The sequence below is a fragment of the Notamacropus eugenii genome, chromosome 5 (assembly GCF_028372415.1).
Source record: "Notamacropus eugenii isolate mMacEug1 chromosome 5, mMacEug1.pri_v2, whole genome shotgun sequence".
Taxonomy (NCBI): Eukaryota; Metazoa; Chordata; class Mammalia; order Diprotodontia; family Macropodidae; genus Notamacropus; species Notamacropus eugenii.
In genome coordinates, this window is record NC_092876.1 from 125713606 (window position 1) to 125730046 (window position 16441).

The 16441-nt window shown below is 36.1% G+C and overlaps 1 protein-coding gene across 2 annotated transcripts in view; it reads left to right on the top strand.

The window, feature by feature from the left end:
- The window catches only part of RSF1 (remodeling and spacing factor 1), a 131717-nt gene that overhangs the window by 59370 nt on the left and 55906 nt on the right, over positions 1-16441 (top strand). For both annotated transcript variants that reach the window (XM_072610755.1, XM_072610756.1), the window contains exons 3-5: positions 1036-1128; positions 2889-3094; positions 10530-10684. In XM_072610755.1, coding sequence (XP_072466856.1) covers positions 1036-1128; positions 2889-3094; positions 10530-10684 — 454 coding nt within the window. The remainder of the gene's footprint in view (positions 1-1035; positions 1129-2888; positions 3095-10529; positions 10685-16441) is intronic.

The window sequence follows — 16441 nt, forward strand, 5'->3', positions numbered from 1 at the left end:
CATAAGATTAATTTGTCTCATTTGGCAGAGTTCTGTGACTTCTTCTAGTGGTGTCTAGCTGTGTTACCAGTATGATCAGAGACAGTGAATGGCAAGCTCAAGGTTGGGGTTTTGCAGTCATGAGGGTGCATATGCAACTCCACCAAGAACAGAATCTGTTTCATCTTTATTTTGGTATCCCCAGCACCTAGTAGATTGTTGTTGATTTTCCTCAGTGGAAGGAAGCCCCCACCAATGAAATTACAAGTCTGGGCCATCACTCCCCTATCCTTCCAGAAAAGTTTCTCAAATTAATGACATTTTCAACAAATATAAATAATGTAGATTAAACAAAGAGTGCCTTTACATTTTGATTAGAGAAATAAAGTTTATTTTCTTTTTTAATCTGAATCTATAGTTTCATCATTGCAAAGAAACTCCCTTGACCACAAATTGACAACTGTTCTGTGGCTTAGAGTCTTAAAACTAGTTTCTTGGGGCACAGAAGTTAATTTACTCAGAATCACACAGCCAGTATATCTTACATACTAGACTTGATCCTTACCTTATTAAGAATTAAAATTGAGAAAGATTTCAAATAATTAAAAGGTCTTACAGAAGTTAGAATGTAATCGCTACAATTTTAGAAAGGAGTATCTTAACTGTCTATATTAAAAAATACACCTTTAGCCAAAAAATTTACCTTCTATTATTTTTTCTTAGCTTATGTTCATTCATTTATTCATTTGTGAAACGTTGGAGGCACTGTACAAGGGTCAATAAATTAGTTCTGACATAGAACTGTATTGCCTTTTTGAAACAAGGAAATAATCATCTTTATAATTCATCTTCTTAAGCTGTGCATTCTTTGAAGGGTAGAGTACTTTTTTTAATCCTTGTAGTCTCAATGTCTGTCACATATTAGGTGCTTAATAAATGTCTATTGAATATTCCTGAATGAAAAAAAATGTGCATTATCAGCAACAGTTAACAAAATTTGACATAGGTATCATGAGCATTGCTCTTAGGCATTTAAATATTACATTTATCTGACAGATGTGCCAAGAGTTCAATAGCACTTGGGCGTGGGAGATGGAGAAGAAGGGCTATCTTGAAATGAGTGTCGAATGCAAATTGGGACTTTTAAAGGTAACAGTACATTTATCATTTCTTATAATGCCTTTCATTTAAAAACATTTTATAGTCCTTACAGTTGAATTTAGAGACCAGCTGAAAAACAATGTCATAATTGGGGGGAACAAAAGAAACTGTTCTTAACCTAGATGGTTTTTGATTGCTGTCTAAATCCAACCTTTTTCAGTTGTGTAAGCTTACAAGGATGGTGATAGAAGGGATAGAGATGCTTTTCCAAATTAGTTTTAGCCATTAACTTCAACCTTCTCAAGAATTGTTCATGTGTATAATAAAACTTTTTTAATTTTACTTGTAATACTGGGTTAATAATATGAAATAATTGTTCTTCCCTAATAGAGTAGTTTCATTGTATTTTAAATAAAATTACTAGTAAGTCCAAATCCAAATTGGAGTGTCGCTTGCTCTCCCTGCGCTCCTTCCCATGTAGTGCTATTGAAGAGTGAAATGACCAGCAGAGTGAAGGAAGAACCCTTTTCACAGAGTGGTTAAGGAAGGGTTAAGTGCTTCTGAAATTAGAAGCTTTTTATAAACAGGTTGAATGATCAAAGGACCCCAAGATTACATACTTATTCTTTAATTATGTAAGTAAACATTGTACTTTACAGAGATTAGCTCGTTAGATATGTAAAACATGTCACTCCCTTGTTCTCACCTAGTAATAGACTGACTTGACCATCTATTAGGTTCTCTTCTAAGGAAACAAAAAGGTGTAGTAAAATCAGATTCTAGTTTGGGGCCAGTATCAAATGCAAGGAATCACAGAACTTGTCTTAGAAATCTTATGTAATAGAATTCTGGAAGCAGACATCAAGCAAGACCAGGAAGACTCATGATATAGTTCTTGACCCTTTTGGGCTCTCTGCCTCCTACTAACTTGAACTGGCCAGTTATCACAGACAATGCTGTGGCACAAGACCATAGTTGGCTAGAACAGGGAGAAAGCAGGGTGACCAGGACAGGAACTTAAAATTTATCTGGAGACTTGAAGAAGAAATCTGATTCAGAATTCAGGTAGACCCTAACAAGTATGCTGAAACTTAATGGCTGTTTTTATGAACAGTTAAAAATTAAACATGAATGTCATTTTCATTAAGAGAATGAATAGAAGACAACATCTGCTGAATGAATATCTTTTTAAAAGGCTGAGTATGTGTTTGGTGTTAAAGAACATTTTTTGAAAGGTTACCTGCATTTTAAAAAAAGATCATTCAATAATTTAGGAGATTTCACTATACGTATATATTCTGCATAATTTTTTTTAAAGATTTTGATGACAAATTTTTGAAATTGTGAGGCCATATACGTGACTGTATATGGTATTAGCTTAGTTAAACTTAGCATTTTAAGTAACAATAAATATGGAATTTTTGCTCACATTTTATCTACTTAAATGAGTTACCATGTTTGAATCTCAGTATTGCAATTATATCTGGCCCAGCTGTGATATCCCTTAGCTGTATGCCTATGGACGAGTCTTTGTTTTCCTTATCTTTAAAATGCAGCTGATCACAGTTACGCGGTCACTTTTGCATTGTTTTTGTGGGTAAAGTGCTTGATAAGCCTCAAGTGAACTGTTACTTTATGTGCACTATATATTAACTATATGTGAACTATTACTTTTTTACTGTTGTAAGCCAAACAAAAACAGTGAGATGGAACATCTTCAAAAGAGATGAGCATTTAATTTATTATTTCTTACTGTGGTGGGAAAACATAGGTGAGGTATTACAGTCCATGTTACAATTTTTTTCTAGTACCTCTGTGAATGTCAGTTTGATGACAATCTGAAGTTTAAGAACATTATTAATGAGGAAGATGCTGATGCCATGCGCCTGCAGCCAATTGGCCGAGACAAAGATGGTCTCATGTATTGGTACCAGCTGGATCAAGATCATAATGTCAGAATGTACATAGAAGAGCAAGATGATCAAGATGGGTCTTCATGGAAATGTATCGTAAGGTATGTTTTTTGTTGTTTTAAATAAACTCTTTGCTAGTAAAATTATTGTCAATACACAGTTTTTTTCCTAAATGTGTATAGCAAAATACACATTTCTATTTCCCTTTAAGGAAATAGAAATATTAAAATTTTATTTTAATATATTGCATATTTTAAAGATGCAAACATTCAAATTAGTGCACTTACATGCACTGTTCCTTTCAGTGTACATAATTCACATTTGTTACAGTTTTAAAAAATTACCTGCTTAAATCCAGTTCAGTACACTTCTACACCAGTGTTAGGTTCTGAGTAGACCAAGATAAAACATATAGTCCCTGCTCTCATGGAACTTACTGGGGAGCTAATACATGTACATAGTTAATTGTAAGGCAATTTGAAATATACTTACAGCCGTTGAAGTGTTCTGACAGTGACAGAAAAGATTTAAGGAGAGAAGAATCACTTCTCCTTGGAGTGTCACAAAAGATTTCATTATGACCATTCCATTTTGGCAGCATTCTTTCTATCTGTTGAAATTTTAGAGAAGTTCAATTTCTTAACTTGACACATAAATTTGATAAATCTTAACTTGTGTTTTGCCATTTGTGGAGGAGAAGGAGGAGTTGGAGAATTTTTTATTTTTTTACTTAGAGTAATTTCAGCCCTTATCCTGAATCTCTTCTTATATTTGTATTTTCCATACTGAAAGCTCAGCTATTCAGAGTTCAGTGATTATACAAAGGCAGACACCTCTAGCTTACATTCACTTCTCTGCGTACTCTTCCATTGAAATCCAACAGATTTTTTTGAATGAACGTTTTAAAGAAGAAATACACTCCCATTTTCAGTGATAGCCAATGTGTGGATTCGTTTTCCTTTAACTATATTTGTTACAAGGAAGGACTTATATTTGAGTATGGGGAGATTTGTAGAGAAACCAAGATATATAGTGATAATAACAAAAGAATAAAAGAAAGGAAAGTGATAAGGAAACATTGCAAAAATACATGGTAAGCAGAAAGAGGTTCAGAAAGGAATACAGACAGGTAAGGCAGTATTGAGACTACTATGTTATACGTATATAAAATATACACTATGCTTAGTGTATATTTTAAAATGCTAAACTCATAATATTGATGTAAGATAATCAGTCCTATTTTTCTGTTCTTTGTATAAAGAAATGTTCATGGATAATTTTAGAAAATTAAAAAAAAGAAATATACCTCAATTTTGAGTGTGTCTTTTTATCTGGGGTGATTCTTGATGAATCTGAGTACATTAGTTATTACCTTTTAACAGATGTAACATATATTAACTCAAAATACTTATTTTCAAAGTCACTTCTTTCAGACTATGGTAATATGATCTCCTGGTAGAGTTAACTTGTGCTGGATCCCAAAGAATTATTAGTAATTGGTTCCCAATTCATGGCATAAAACAAAGAGGATTTTTATGATACTTTACCATATCTGTCATTTGTCATATTAGGTTGAACATACTGTCTTTGTGTTTGGAGATCAAGAATTCTTAACCTGGGATCCATATGCCCTCAAGGAGTTTGTGAATTTGGGTGGGAGGGAATTACATCTTTATTCCCAATAACCTCTAACTGAAATTTAGCCTTTCCTTGTCATGAATGTAGGTAGTAGACATGATTCTGAGAAAGAAGTCCATAGGCTTTGCTAGACTCTGCCCGGGGGGGGGGGGGGGGGCGGGGGGGGTTGTCCAAGACACCAAAAAGTGAAAAACTCCTATTGTAATTGAATAAAATGTGACACACAAAAAAGCACATTCTCTTATTGAAACCCAGAAAGATTAAGTGACTTGTCCAAGGTCACCCTGCCAATTAATGATAAATCCAGGAATGTATTCTATTTCTAAGTAGCTTAGAGTAAAATAATTTTAGTCATTTCCAAACAGCTTTCCAGTTGAGTGTAGTGGGGTCCTTGAATCTGACACTTGGCAACATCTTTCTCTGTCTATTCCCCCTCCTTTCTTCCCCCACAAAAAAAGAACATATTGTATCGTCAAGGACATAGATCCAGATGTCTGGGCCTTTGATTTTATTGTTGATCTATCCTTCTATTAATCAGCAAGCATTTATCAGGTATTTACTATGTGCCAGACATAGTACTCTGTTAATCTTAGTGAAATTTTTTGTAATATTCAAAATTAAGTTTTATGTACTAGAATCCCCTTACTTGACGATCATCTGTTGACTTTCTACCTCTTTCTCTGTTTTCCTTGGCCAAATCCTGCTCTTCATCCACACCATGACCTTCAATCCTTTGACCCCTCAGTTCTTTCCCAGGCCTTCTTCCCTGCACTATCTAATCTCTTCTCTTCTCCCCATCTTGACCTCTTGGTGAACCAGTTCAACTCTATACCATTATTTTCTTGATTCTCTGGCCCCTTATATGATCTCCAGTTGTACTCTGCCAAAGTTCAGCCTAGGATAACTCCTACAATCTTCTGCCTTCACTTGTACACACATGCTCTTGAGCAGAGGTAGAGAAAAATCACACAACCATTTTGATTGGGTCCACCACAAATTTATGTTACATAATATCACTTGTGCCCTCATTGCTACTAGGCAGTCCTCTTATACCTTCCTTATCAACTCACTATTCTACTCTCCACAGTGGCTTTTCCGAATCTTTTCATTCTTCCTTAAACCTCCCCAAACTTCCCCTTCTCCCCATACTCTCAGCTGAGAACTTTACCTCATTTTATGAAGAAAATTAAGAACTTTTCTCCTTGAACTTCTTTCTTCTTCCTGCTTCCTCATCTGTATCACTCTGATGCCTTCTGCCACTATCTCCTCCTTCTCTCACACAATAAAAGTGATCTTATTCCTTACCAGGGCCAACTCCTTTTACCCACACAAGTGATCCTATCCTCTAACTGATTATCTATCTCCTTTTTCATCTTCACTCTTATCATTTATCTTTAATCTCACCCCATCTACTAGCCCCTGTCCACAAACATGTATCCTTGTCTTTCCCACCCTGGAAAAAACCCCTTCCTTGACCCATCCCTCCTTATCTATTGTTTTGTATTTCTTCTGCCCTTTGTGGCTAAGCTCCTTGAGAAGGCTCTCTGAAATAAGTGTCTCCACTTTCTCACCTCTCCTCTCACTTCTTAACACCTTTCAATCCAGCTTCAGATTCATCATTCCACTGATACTGCTCTCCAAAGTTACCAGTGGTGACTTAGTTGCCAAATCCAATGGCTTTTTCTCAAGACCCTGTCTTACATCTCTGCAGCCTTTGACACTGTTGATCAACGTTTTCTTGTCTCACAAGGTTTTTGGGGCATCACTCTCCTCATTTTCCTCCTCTACCTATCAGATCACTGCTTTTCAGTCTCCTTTGCTGACTTCTCATGCAGATCATGCCCTTTAATTGTAGATGTTTCCCAGGACTCTGTCCTGCGTCATCTTCTCTTCTCCCTCTATACTACTTTACCTGATGATCTCGTCTGCTCCCATGAATTTAATTACTATCTCTTTGCTGATGATTCTCAAATCTACCTTTCCTATCCTAACCTCTCTCCTGACCTCCAGTTTTGCATCTCCAGCTGCCCTTCAGACATCTTAAGCTGAATGTCCCATAAACATCTTAAACACAATATATTCAAAACTAAACTCACCTTTCCCCCTAAACCAAGGTGGGGAACTTGTGACCTTTTGACTTCAGTCCAAGTTTTACAGAACAAATCCTTTTATTAAAGATATTATTATTTTATTATTAATCCTGTTATTAAGGGGATTTGTTCCGTGAAGTTTTGATTCAGTCAGAGAGCTATAATTGAAGACCTAGAGGGCCTCATGTGGTAAACCCTCCCCTCCTCTTACCTTCCCTCTTACTGTATACAGCAATACCATGCCCCTGTACTTCAGGCTCCTAGGTATTTTCCACAACTCTTTAATGTTTCTCCCTTTCACCCCTACAATTCAATCTGCTATCAAAGTCCTCCCGATTTTGCCTTTGCAACATTTCTTTAATAGTCCTCCCTCTCTTTTCTCACTCTGCAGACACTCTGATACAGGCTCTCATCCCCTCATGCCTGCATTATGACAGTACCCTTTAGGTGGGTCTGCCTGCCTCAAGTCTTTTCCTCACTCCAATCCATCCTTCATTCAAACACTAAAGTGGTTTTCCTAAAGTGCTGGTTCAGCTATGTCACCTCTCTACTCAGTGAGCTCCAGTGGCTTCCTCTCTCCTCCAGGATCAAATCTTCAGATGGCTTTCAAAGCCCCTTATAACCTAGCCCCGTGCTACTTTTTTCAGTCTTCTTACACCTCACTCCCCACATTGATGTATATGATCCAGTTATACTGGCCTCTTTGCTGTTCCATGAACAAGGTACTCCATTTCTTTCCTTCTTGCATTCTCTTTAGCTATTTCCCATGCCTGTAATGCTCTTTCCTCTCTTCTTACTACTGACGATCCCTGACTTCAAGTCCAAACTAAAATCTCAGCTTCTATAGGAAGTCTTTTCTAACCCCTCTTAATTCCATGGCCTTCTCAATGTTAATTATTTCATGTTTATCCTGTATATAGCTTTTTCGTGCATAGTTATTTAAACATGTTGTGTATCTCATTAGATTGTGAGCTCTTTGAAGCTGAGAATTGTCTTTTCTTCTTTTTGTATTCTTAGCATAGTCCCTGGCGCATAGTAAGTGCTCAAGAAATATTTATTTACTGATGGATGTAGCCAAAATTGCCTGATAATTTTAAAAACACAGTATCATGTCCCTGTTGAGATGAATTTAGATTCATAAATTAAACCTAGTTATTATTAACCTTTTAAAAAAGAGTGAATTGAGTTTGTCGATCATGGAGTAGGTTCATAGAAGCTGAAATATCACTATGCAGATATGTAAGATACTCTGCATTCTAATTCTCATTTTAGAAATTACTTGAACTAAGATATTTTAGAATTTCATGATTTTCTATATGTTCAGAGAAGATGAATCATTGTAAATAAAGCAGATTTTATTTTGGCAGCATACTAAGAATCTGTTACCCTCTTTTTAACTCTTTACTCATTATAAGAGTCTGAATTAGTTTTATTTTGGCTTTTTTTTCCTCCAAATCAAAATCTGAAACTAAAATATCACTTTACCAATGAGTCTGATATAGATTTTTCTTCAAAGTGGATCCTAAACATTCTTCCAAGTCAGGTAGTCCTTTGTCACCCTGGTTCTTAGGAAGAGGTAAGTTGCTTTAATAAATATTGTGAACTAGTCCAACTTGTGGAGAGCAATTTGAAACTATGCCCATAGAACTGTAAAGCTGCATACTCTTTGATTCAGCAATACTATTACTAGGTCTGTGTCCCAGAGAGATTTTTTAAAAAGAGAGGAATGAGATTTCTCTGTTCAAAAATATTTATAGCAGCTCTTTTTGTGGTGGCAAAGAATTGTAAATTAAGGGAATGCCCATCAATTGGGAAATGGCTGAACAAGTTATGGTATTGTTTTGTTTGTCCCTCATTCTCAAAGTGGACCATGACATCAAGATGATGACATGACTGGGTTGTTTTGAGTGAGACAAGGCTGCGCAAGCTCACCAGCCTCACTTTCTCTTTCAGAGCCATCTGGGTTCAGTGGGCTGATATTCATCAGGTCTACTGGAAAAAAAAATCGAACTGGGAGAGGAAGACTCTCAGGGTTCCTGAGTAAAAGAGAAACAGTTACTATTTAGTATTTACATTCACTCTGTGCTAGGTGGGTGGGTACCTGTTGTCCAATCTATGAGCTCCAGAGTGAATTGGGCTTAAGGCTTGGTCTTTGAGAAAGAAATCTAGACAGTAAACCCAAAGGAAAAAAACAGCTTTTGGCCATGCAAGGTTACCTTTCCCTGAGTAGAGCATCTCAGGCAAACATGGAGAGGAGGAGCTGCTACTCACTCACAGGTTGTGTTTGTCCTTCATTCTGGAAGAGGACCATGACATCAAGATGATAATTTTTTTTTTTTATTAAAAGGGGCCATTCCTGGAGTAACTACTTAAAGAGGCCTATTCATTGAATGGGTGTATCTCACTCAAAGTGAGAGTCTGATAAGACTTTAGCCTAAAATGACCGGATTCCACATGCATCCTGGGCCATCTCCAGTCACACTGATGAATATCAGGCCACTGGACCCAGATGGCTCAGGAGGAGAAAGTGAGGTTGGTGACCTTGCACAGCCCTCCCTCACTCAAATCAAAGTCAACTGCAAGTCATGTCATCATCTTGATGTCATGGTCCTCTTCGAGAACGAAGGCAAACACAACCTGTGAGTGAGTAGCTGCTCCTCTTCCCTCCTGTCCTTACCAAGTTGTAGTACATGATTGTAATGGAATGCATCGTGCTATAAGAAATAACCTACAGATTGATTTCAGAAAAACCTGGAAAGACATACATGAACAAAGTGAAGTGAGCAGAACCGGAGAACACTGTACACAGTAGCAGCAATATTGTATGATGATCACCTGTGACTGCCTTAGCTATTCACAGCAATGCAATGATATAAGACAGTTTAAGAGGATTCATGGAGAAAAATACTATCCACATGGAATCTGAATGCAGATTGAAGCATAGTATTTTTCTCTTTATTTTTTTCATGTTTCTTATTTTTTTGTCAATGTTTCTTTCACAGCATGACTAATATGGAGATATGTTTTGCATGATTGCACATGTATAACCTGCATCGAATTGCTTACTGTCTCAGAGAGTGAAAAGGAAAGAGTTCAGAACTCAAAATTTTCAAAATGAATGTCAAAAGTTGTCTGTATATGTAATTGGAGAAAAAACATTTTTTTTTTTAAAAAAGATTGATTTAGAAAGTTGTAATCTAGGAAGATTCCTTAACTTTTGAGCCTCTGTTTTTCCTTCTGCTGAATGAGTTTAATCAATTCCATTACATAAATAATATAGTTAATATATAACATAATATATTAATATGTAAAACATGATAATATAGTTAATAATTCCATTACCCATGTCACAGAGTTGCTTTAAGCAGGATATGGCATAATTGCAGTTATTATGAGGCACTCTTTTTATCTCTACTGAAGTCCTGTTCTGATAGTTCACCATGATGTGGAAGTCTGTATGAGTTGGGTGCGAGGTTCTTGGCCTGTCCTGCTAAGCTGGCTTTGAATATTGACCAGCTCAGAAATACTAGTTGTCAGTGGATAATAAATCAACAGATGATTTGCTTTTTCAGCTATATCAACTTATGAATATTGTTTACACTAAATATTACAGGAGTCGGGATTTGCATTGGTGCAAGAAGTAGGCACAATGATGAAAGCAAGAATGTGATTGAAATAAGAATTCATTTTTGAATACTTACCTTGTTAAGGAGGCAGTTGAAGGGTCAGTGGTGGTGTAGAAATCAGTAGGGTAGTTTTTGTGAGTAGAAAAATGAGTTTTCATGGTGTCATATTTCTTTGTGTTTAGAAATAGAAATGAACTGGCTGAGACTCTGGAACTCCTGAAAGCTCAAATAGATCCTGCACTTTTGAAAAACTCAAGCCAACAGGATGCCTCCTCCCGAGAAAGCCCCAACCTAGAGGAAGAAGAAACTAAAAAAGATGGAGAAACAACTAAACAAGGTTTTTTTGCATTTGTTTTTACCCAAACCTTCCTGCTTTCCCACACTCTGGCCTACATTTCTTTCCTGCTCCCAAAATACATACAACAGCATCCTATTTTAATTTCAGAAATTAACACCTTTGAAGAAGATTGCCAAGCTAATATTTTCTGGTCTTTTGTTTAAAAAAAAAAGGCAAATGTACAAATTATTATATACCTCCATAAAAAAAATAATCCCAAGAGGGTTCAGTAAGAAAATGTTTAGCTACTTATCAAAATACAGGCTTTACATTGTAGTTGATCGTAATGGCAGAGGTAGTTTAACTAAGAAGGCTTGTGCTGCTGTCCTAGCTCTGCCACCAGTTAACTGTGTGATGGCAAGTCCACTAATCTCTAAGAGCCTTAGTTTACTTCACAAGGTTGTTGTGAAGAAAATGCTTTGTAAAGCTTAAAATACTCTAGAAAATATGAGCTGTTATGGTCAATGAATAGATGATTATGTGTGTAGTGATGATACCTAAATGTATCATCACTAATTCATCATGTGTAAACTGTGACATTTATGAATGTTTGGGAAATTGCCACTGAAGGAGTAAACACTTTAAAATTCCATTTTGATTTTTTTAAGCAATGAAATTTGGCTATACCATTTAGAACCGCTCTGAATGTTCAGGTATTTTTTTTCTCACATAGATCCACATAACTTCTATTCATTGGCCTCTGGATTTAACCAAAAGATATCCAGGCCATCTTCCACATGAAAACCTTGCATTATGTATTTAAATTTAGCCATTATATCTTGCATAAGTTTTCTTTTCCAGGTTGAAACATCCCCCAGTTCCTTCGTACGCTATCATCTGGAGTCCACTAGCTTTCCTGGTTATCTACCTCAGAGCACAGTTTAAATCTGATTGTTTGCACTGACCTCAGTCTGCATCTTACTTCTCTACTCTGCTCAGTATTCTGAAAGAATAAAATGTAGGAAAGATAGTGTTTATATACAGTGCTTTATTAATCTCCTTCCAAATGTTTTTAGGAAAAAACAGTAATTCACAGTATCTATGGTGGATTTGTTTTTTGTGCCACCTGAACAAATAGTTTTAAAATAATGTGAATACATTCTTTAAAACTATGTCTGTTTCTGACATAGAAACATGTGACTACATTGTTCTTTAAATTTTGATTAGAATTCATTTGTGAATCCGTGTGATCCTGGAGGTGGGGGAGGGTTCCTTTCAGGAGTCATTTATGACTTGTTCAATTTCTTTTTCTGATATGAGTTATTTAAATTCTTTCTAGTTTTGATAATCTTGCTATTTTATAACTATGAAGATATCCATTCATTTCAGGCAGATTCCTTTATTTTTTGTTAAAATTTCTTTTTACTTTCTGATCTTGGAAACTTTTTTTAAGCTTTCTTTTTTAAAGATCAGATTTTTAAATTATGTATTTTATCTCTTTCATTGTTTTTTTCCTCAAATTACAACCTTTTTTTTTGTCAGTTTAACAATTCTTTTTCTTTTCATCTTTATTAATCTTGTCTTTGATTTTCAGAATACCTGTTTTGCTCTTTAGTTAGTTTTTAAAAATTCTAGGGGTTATGGGATTTTTTCCTCCCATTTCATTTCTTATTGGTCTGTTCTTTCTCTTTGTTGATGAAATTGTTTAGAGAGGCAGATTTTCCATTCATTGCTGCTTTGGTTCGATTCCAAAAGTTTTGGTATAGTGTCTGATTGTTTTTGTGATTTGTTCTTTTTACCTAGTGATTCTTTAGGATTTAAGTTAATCTCTAATAAATTTTTAATTCTTTATAGGCCCCTTTATTAAGTATAATTTATAGTGAACCACTATCAGTAAATAACGTTTTTATAGTTCTAATTTTTTTTTTTTCTGCATTTGTGAGGTTTTTATGCCCTAGCACAGGAGTGGGGAACTTGCTGCTTTGAGGCCACATGTGGCGTTCTAGGTCCTTGGGTGCAGATTTTTGACTGAGTCTAAGTTTTACAGAACAAATCTTTTTATTAAGGGGATGTGTTCTGTGAAGTTTGGATTCAGTCATAGGGCCACACTTGAAGACCTAAAGGGCCACATATGGCCTCAAGGCCAAAGTTCCCCACACCTGCCTAGTGCATACTTGGTTTTTGAAAGAATGATCATGCTGAAAAATGTTTATTCCTTTCTTTTTCCATTCAGTAGCCACCAAACCACCAGTGATCTATCATTTTTAACTTTCTAAAATCTATTTAGACCTTGACTTTATTGAACATCTTGGTTAGATTTGTTTTGATCTGGGAGTTGAAATCCCTCACTTTTACTTTCATGGTTTTTTTAAATAAGTCAACTTATTAATCAATTAATTTAATAAATAAACAAATAAATCATCTACATTTTCCTTTAGGTATTTAGATATTATGCCATCTTGCACATATATAGATAGTAATAATTTTGTGATACCTGTAAACATTGTATTTTCCTTGTTCACTCCTTTTAAATAATTAAATTTATTTTCTAATACTTTAATACAGTGTAAATCTTTTTGTAAATAGCATTTCTTGTAATAGCATTTTTTTGGATTCTGACAATCTTTTCTGCTTATTATTGAGTTTATCATAAATGTTTATCATTCTTTATCATCATATTTACAGTTATGATTAACTATTTCTCTACATCCTTTCCTATTATCTTTTTTCCCTATTTGGTCTCTTACTCCTGTTTTTTAAAAGATATATTGATCTTTATTTTATGTTTCTCTTGACTCCTGTGTATACTTTTTCAAAATATCTGCTAAGTTGTGATCTCTTCATGAGGAATATTTGGAAGTTTTCTGTTTTGTTAAAGGTCAATTCTCCTTCCCCACCGTGAAATTAGACTCATTTTTGCAGAGTAAATTTTTCTTCATTGTATGCCTGTATATTTTCTGTGTATTTTGCTTTCTGGTATATATTGTCTTCCTTGTTTTCCTCTTCATTATAGTGGTGGTTGTCTGGTGTTGTTTACCTAACTTTTGCCCATTTTTAGATGAATATTTTCTGTCTATCTGACTGCACTAGTGTGTGTGTGTGTGTGTGTGTGTGTGTGTGTACGTGTACGTGTACGTGTATGTGTACATATATATGTATATTAACTTGGACTTCTAGATTTTGGGTATGATACTCCTAGGGATTTTCATTTTGGGAAGTCTCTAAGGAAATAACTAGTGTATTCTGCCTTTTTTTATTTTGTTTTCTTATTCAGCTATGTTTGAGCAGTGTTAATTTGTGTTTTTGTCACCAAAGTAAGATTCAAAGCAAGATATTGTCTTGAGTATTTTTCTGCTGTTTGCTCATTTTTCCAGCCAACTACTTGACTTTTTAACTCTTTGTTGAGGTGGAACTCTACTTCCAGTTTGGAGGGTGTGGTGTTCCAAGCTTCAGGGGTTTTGTGCAACTGTTTTCAGAGATACTTCTAGGGACCTTTAAATATTCAGTTCTTCCAAGGTAGTATGATCAAAGTGGGGAGGTATGTACTCCTCTCCTGGCCTATGCTCTGGTCTCTGAGACCACAAGCACTCTTTTCTGCTTTGGAACTGTGAGAATTCCCTTTCCACCTCTACCACAATCTCCACTACATCAGCACTCCTCACCCCAGGACCACCATCCAGGACTTTGACCCAGATCCAACCACAGGCAAAGCAAGAGAATCCTACCTCAGAGCCAGAGATCCCTGCAATCTCCCCCTGATCAGCCACACAAACTCCCCCACCATCTATGGGCTGAGAGCTCCAGAAGTAGCCACAGCTGCGGCAACCACAGCTGATGCTCCAGAGCTGGGTTGGAATGGGCTCCTCTGTCACCTAGGTCTGACAGACCTTTCCTACTGACCTTCTAAGTTGTCCCTGGCATTTGTGGTTTGGGAAGTCTGGAGACCACCACAACTACCAGTGATTCAGTCCCCTGAGGTCTGCTCCAAGTTTACTGGGACCTGATCTATGCTGGTGTGTTTTTCACTGAACTGTGCTCCTCTTAGCCTGGTGCAACAGACCTTTCCTGTCAACTTTCCAGGTTGTCTTGGGCTGGAAATTTGTTTCACTTTGTCATTTGGTGGATTCTGCTGCTCTAGAATTTGTTTAGTTATTTTTTTGCTGGTATTTGGAAGCATTTGGGGAGAGCTCAGGTGAGTCCCTGCTTTTACTCTGCCATCTTGCCTGTGCCCCAAATTTGTGTTTTTTTACAGAATATGCTATGTATCTTTTTTTATTGTCCAGTGAGTCTTAAATACTTCCTATGACCTGTTCCCTAGGTCAGTTGTTTTTGATAGGAGATAGCTAATATTTTCTGATAATTTTTCAGCCCTTAGATTTTGATCTAGTGTTTCTTGGTGTATCATCAAGCTATTAGTCTTCTTCTGGTACATTGCAGTTTTCAGGGAAACTGTTACTTCAGTAAGGTTTTGTATATCCTAAAATAATCTGTCCATTCTCATTCCAATTCATCTAAAATCCCAGTTTCTTTTCCTTTTATTTTCTCTTGTTTCACATATCTAATAATTCTTAATTTTAAAAATGTTCTAGATATTATTCTTCTTATCTTGTTTCTCATTAGAGTACTGTGTTTCTCAAGGATATCTGAAATGTTTGGCCTGGACAGTCTGATTCAGGGCATGCTTATATTACTGCCTTCCCTCTCTGAGTCTTGCAGGTTTCTGCGTACCACAGTATCAGATTTCATGCATCTTTGGCTAGACACGGGTGTAAGCTTCCACTTTCCAGACTGTAGCCCACAGCTGTGGGCTGTTGATATCTATGGCTTGTCCTTGGTCTCTGTACTATAAACCTTCTGTGTTCTGCTTTTCTGATTAGGTGCCCCTTCCAGTACCCTAAGGCTTCTGGCAGTCTATTCACATAGACTTTAGCTTGTAAAATGCAATTATAGTAGTTTCTCCTTTCCTGAGCAACTCCTTAAAAAGTAGAATTCCAATGATTTAATACAATTATAGAAGACTTATGATGGAAAAGAAAGAACCGATGGTGTCTGAATGCAGATTAAAGCATACTAGTTTCATTTTCTTATTTTGGGGGGTGTTTTTTTCCTTTAGTCCTGTTTCTTTTTTCACAGCATGACTAATGTTGAAATATGCTTTACATGATTCCACATATATAACCCATATCATGGGATTTGAAGCTGTGACCCTTGAGGTCCTCAGGATCAGCCCTTTGACTGAATCCAAACTTCACAGAACATATCCCTGTAATAAAAGCATTTGTTCTGTAAAACTTGGACTCAGTCAAAAGGCTGCATCCAAGTACCTAGAAGGCCACAAGTGGCCTTGAGGCCACAAGATTCCCTATCTCTGGACTCCGTAATGTTAAAATCAAACATAAAAATTTAAGCAAAAACTAAAGTGGTAAGTTTTAAACACTTATAGAAGAAAATGGCTTCATTTGAAAAAAAAACACAGATGAACAAAGAATATTGCACTAACTTCATTTCCATTTTGGAAAAATAGGATTTCCAAATTGATACTTTATAGGAATGTTATACCTACAGTTAACCTGGTTTTCTGCTCAACATTTTACTCTTTTATGTTATTCTTGTGAGCACGATGGGAAAAAGCTGTTTTTGTGTGCTGCTGTCTTGAAATGTCCTTAGAGCTGGTTGAATTACCAGGCCAAGAGTAGTGTCCTCCAAGGCTGAGGTCCTTTGTGGAATACACTGGGATATATTCTGATAAGTATTTTTATTATTGGGAAGTAATCATACATAGTGTGTATGTTCAGATGTGGAAATGCCGTGAGACTA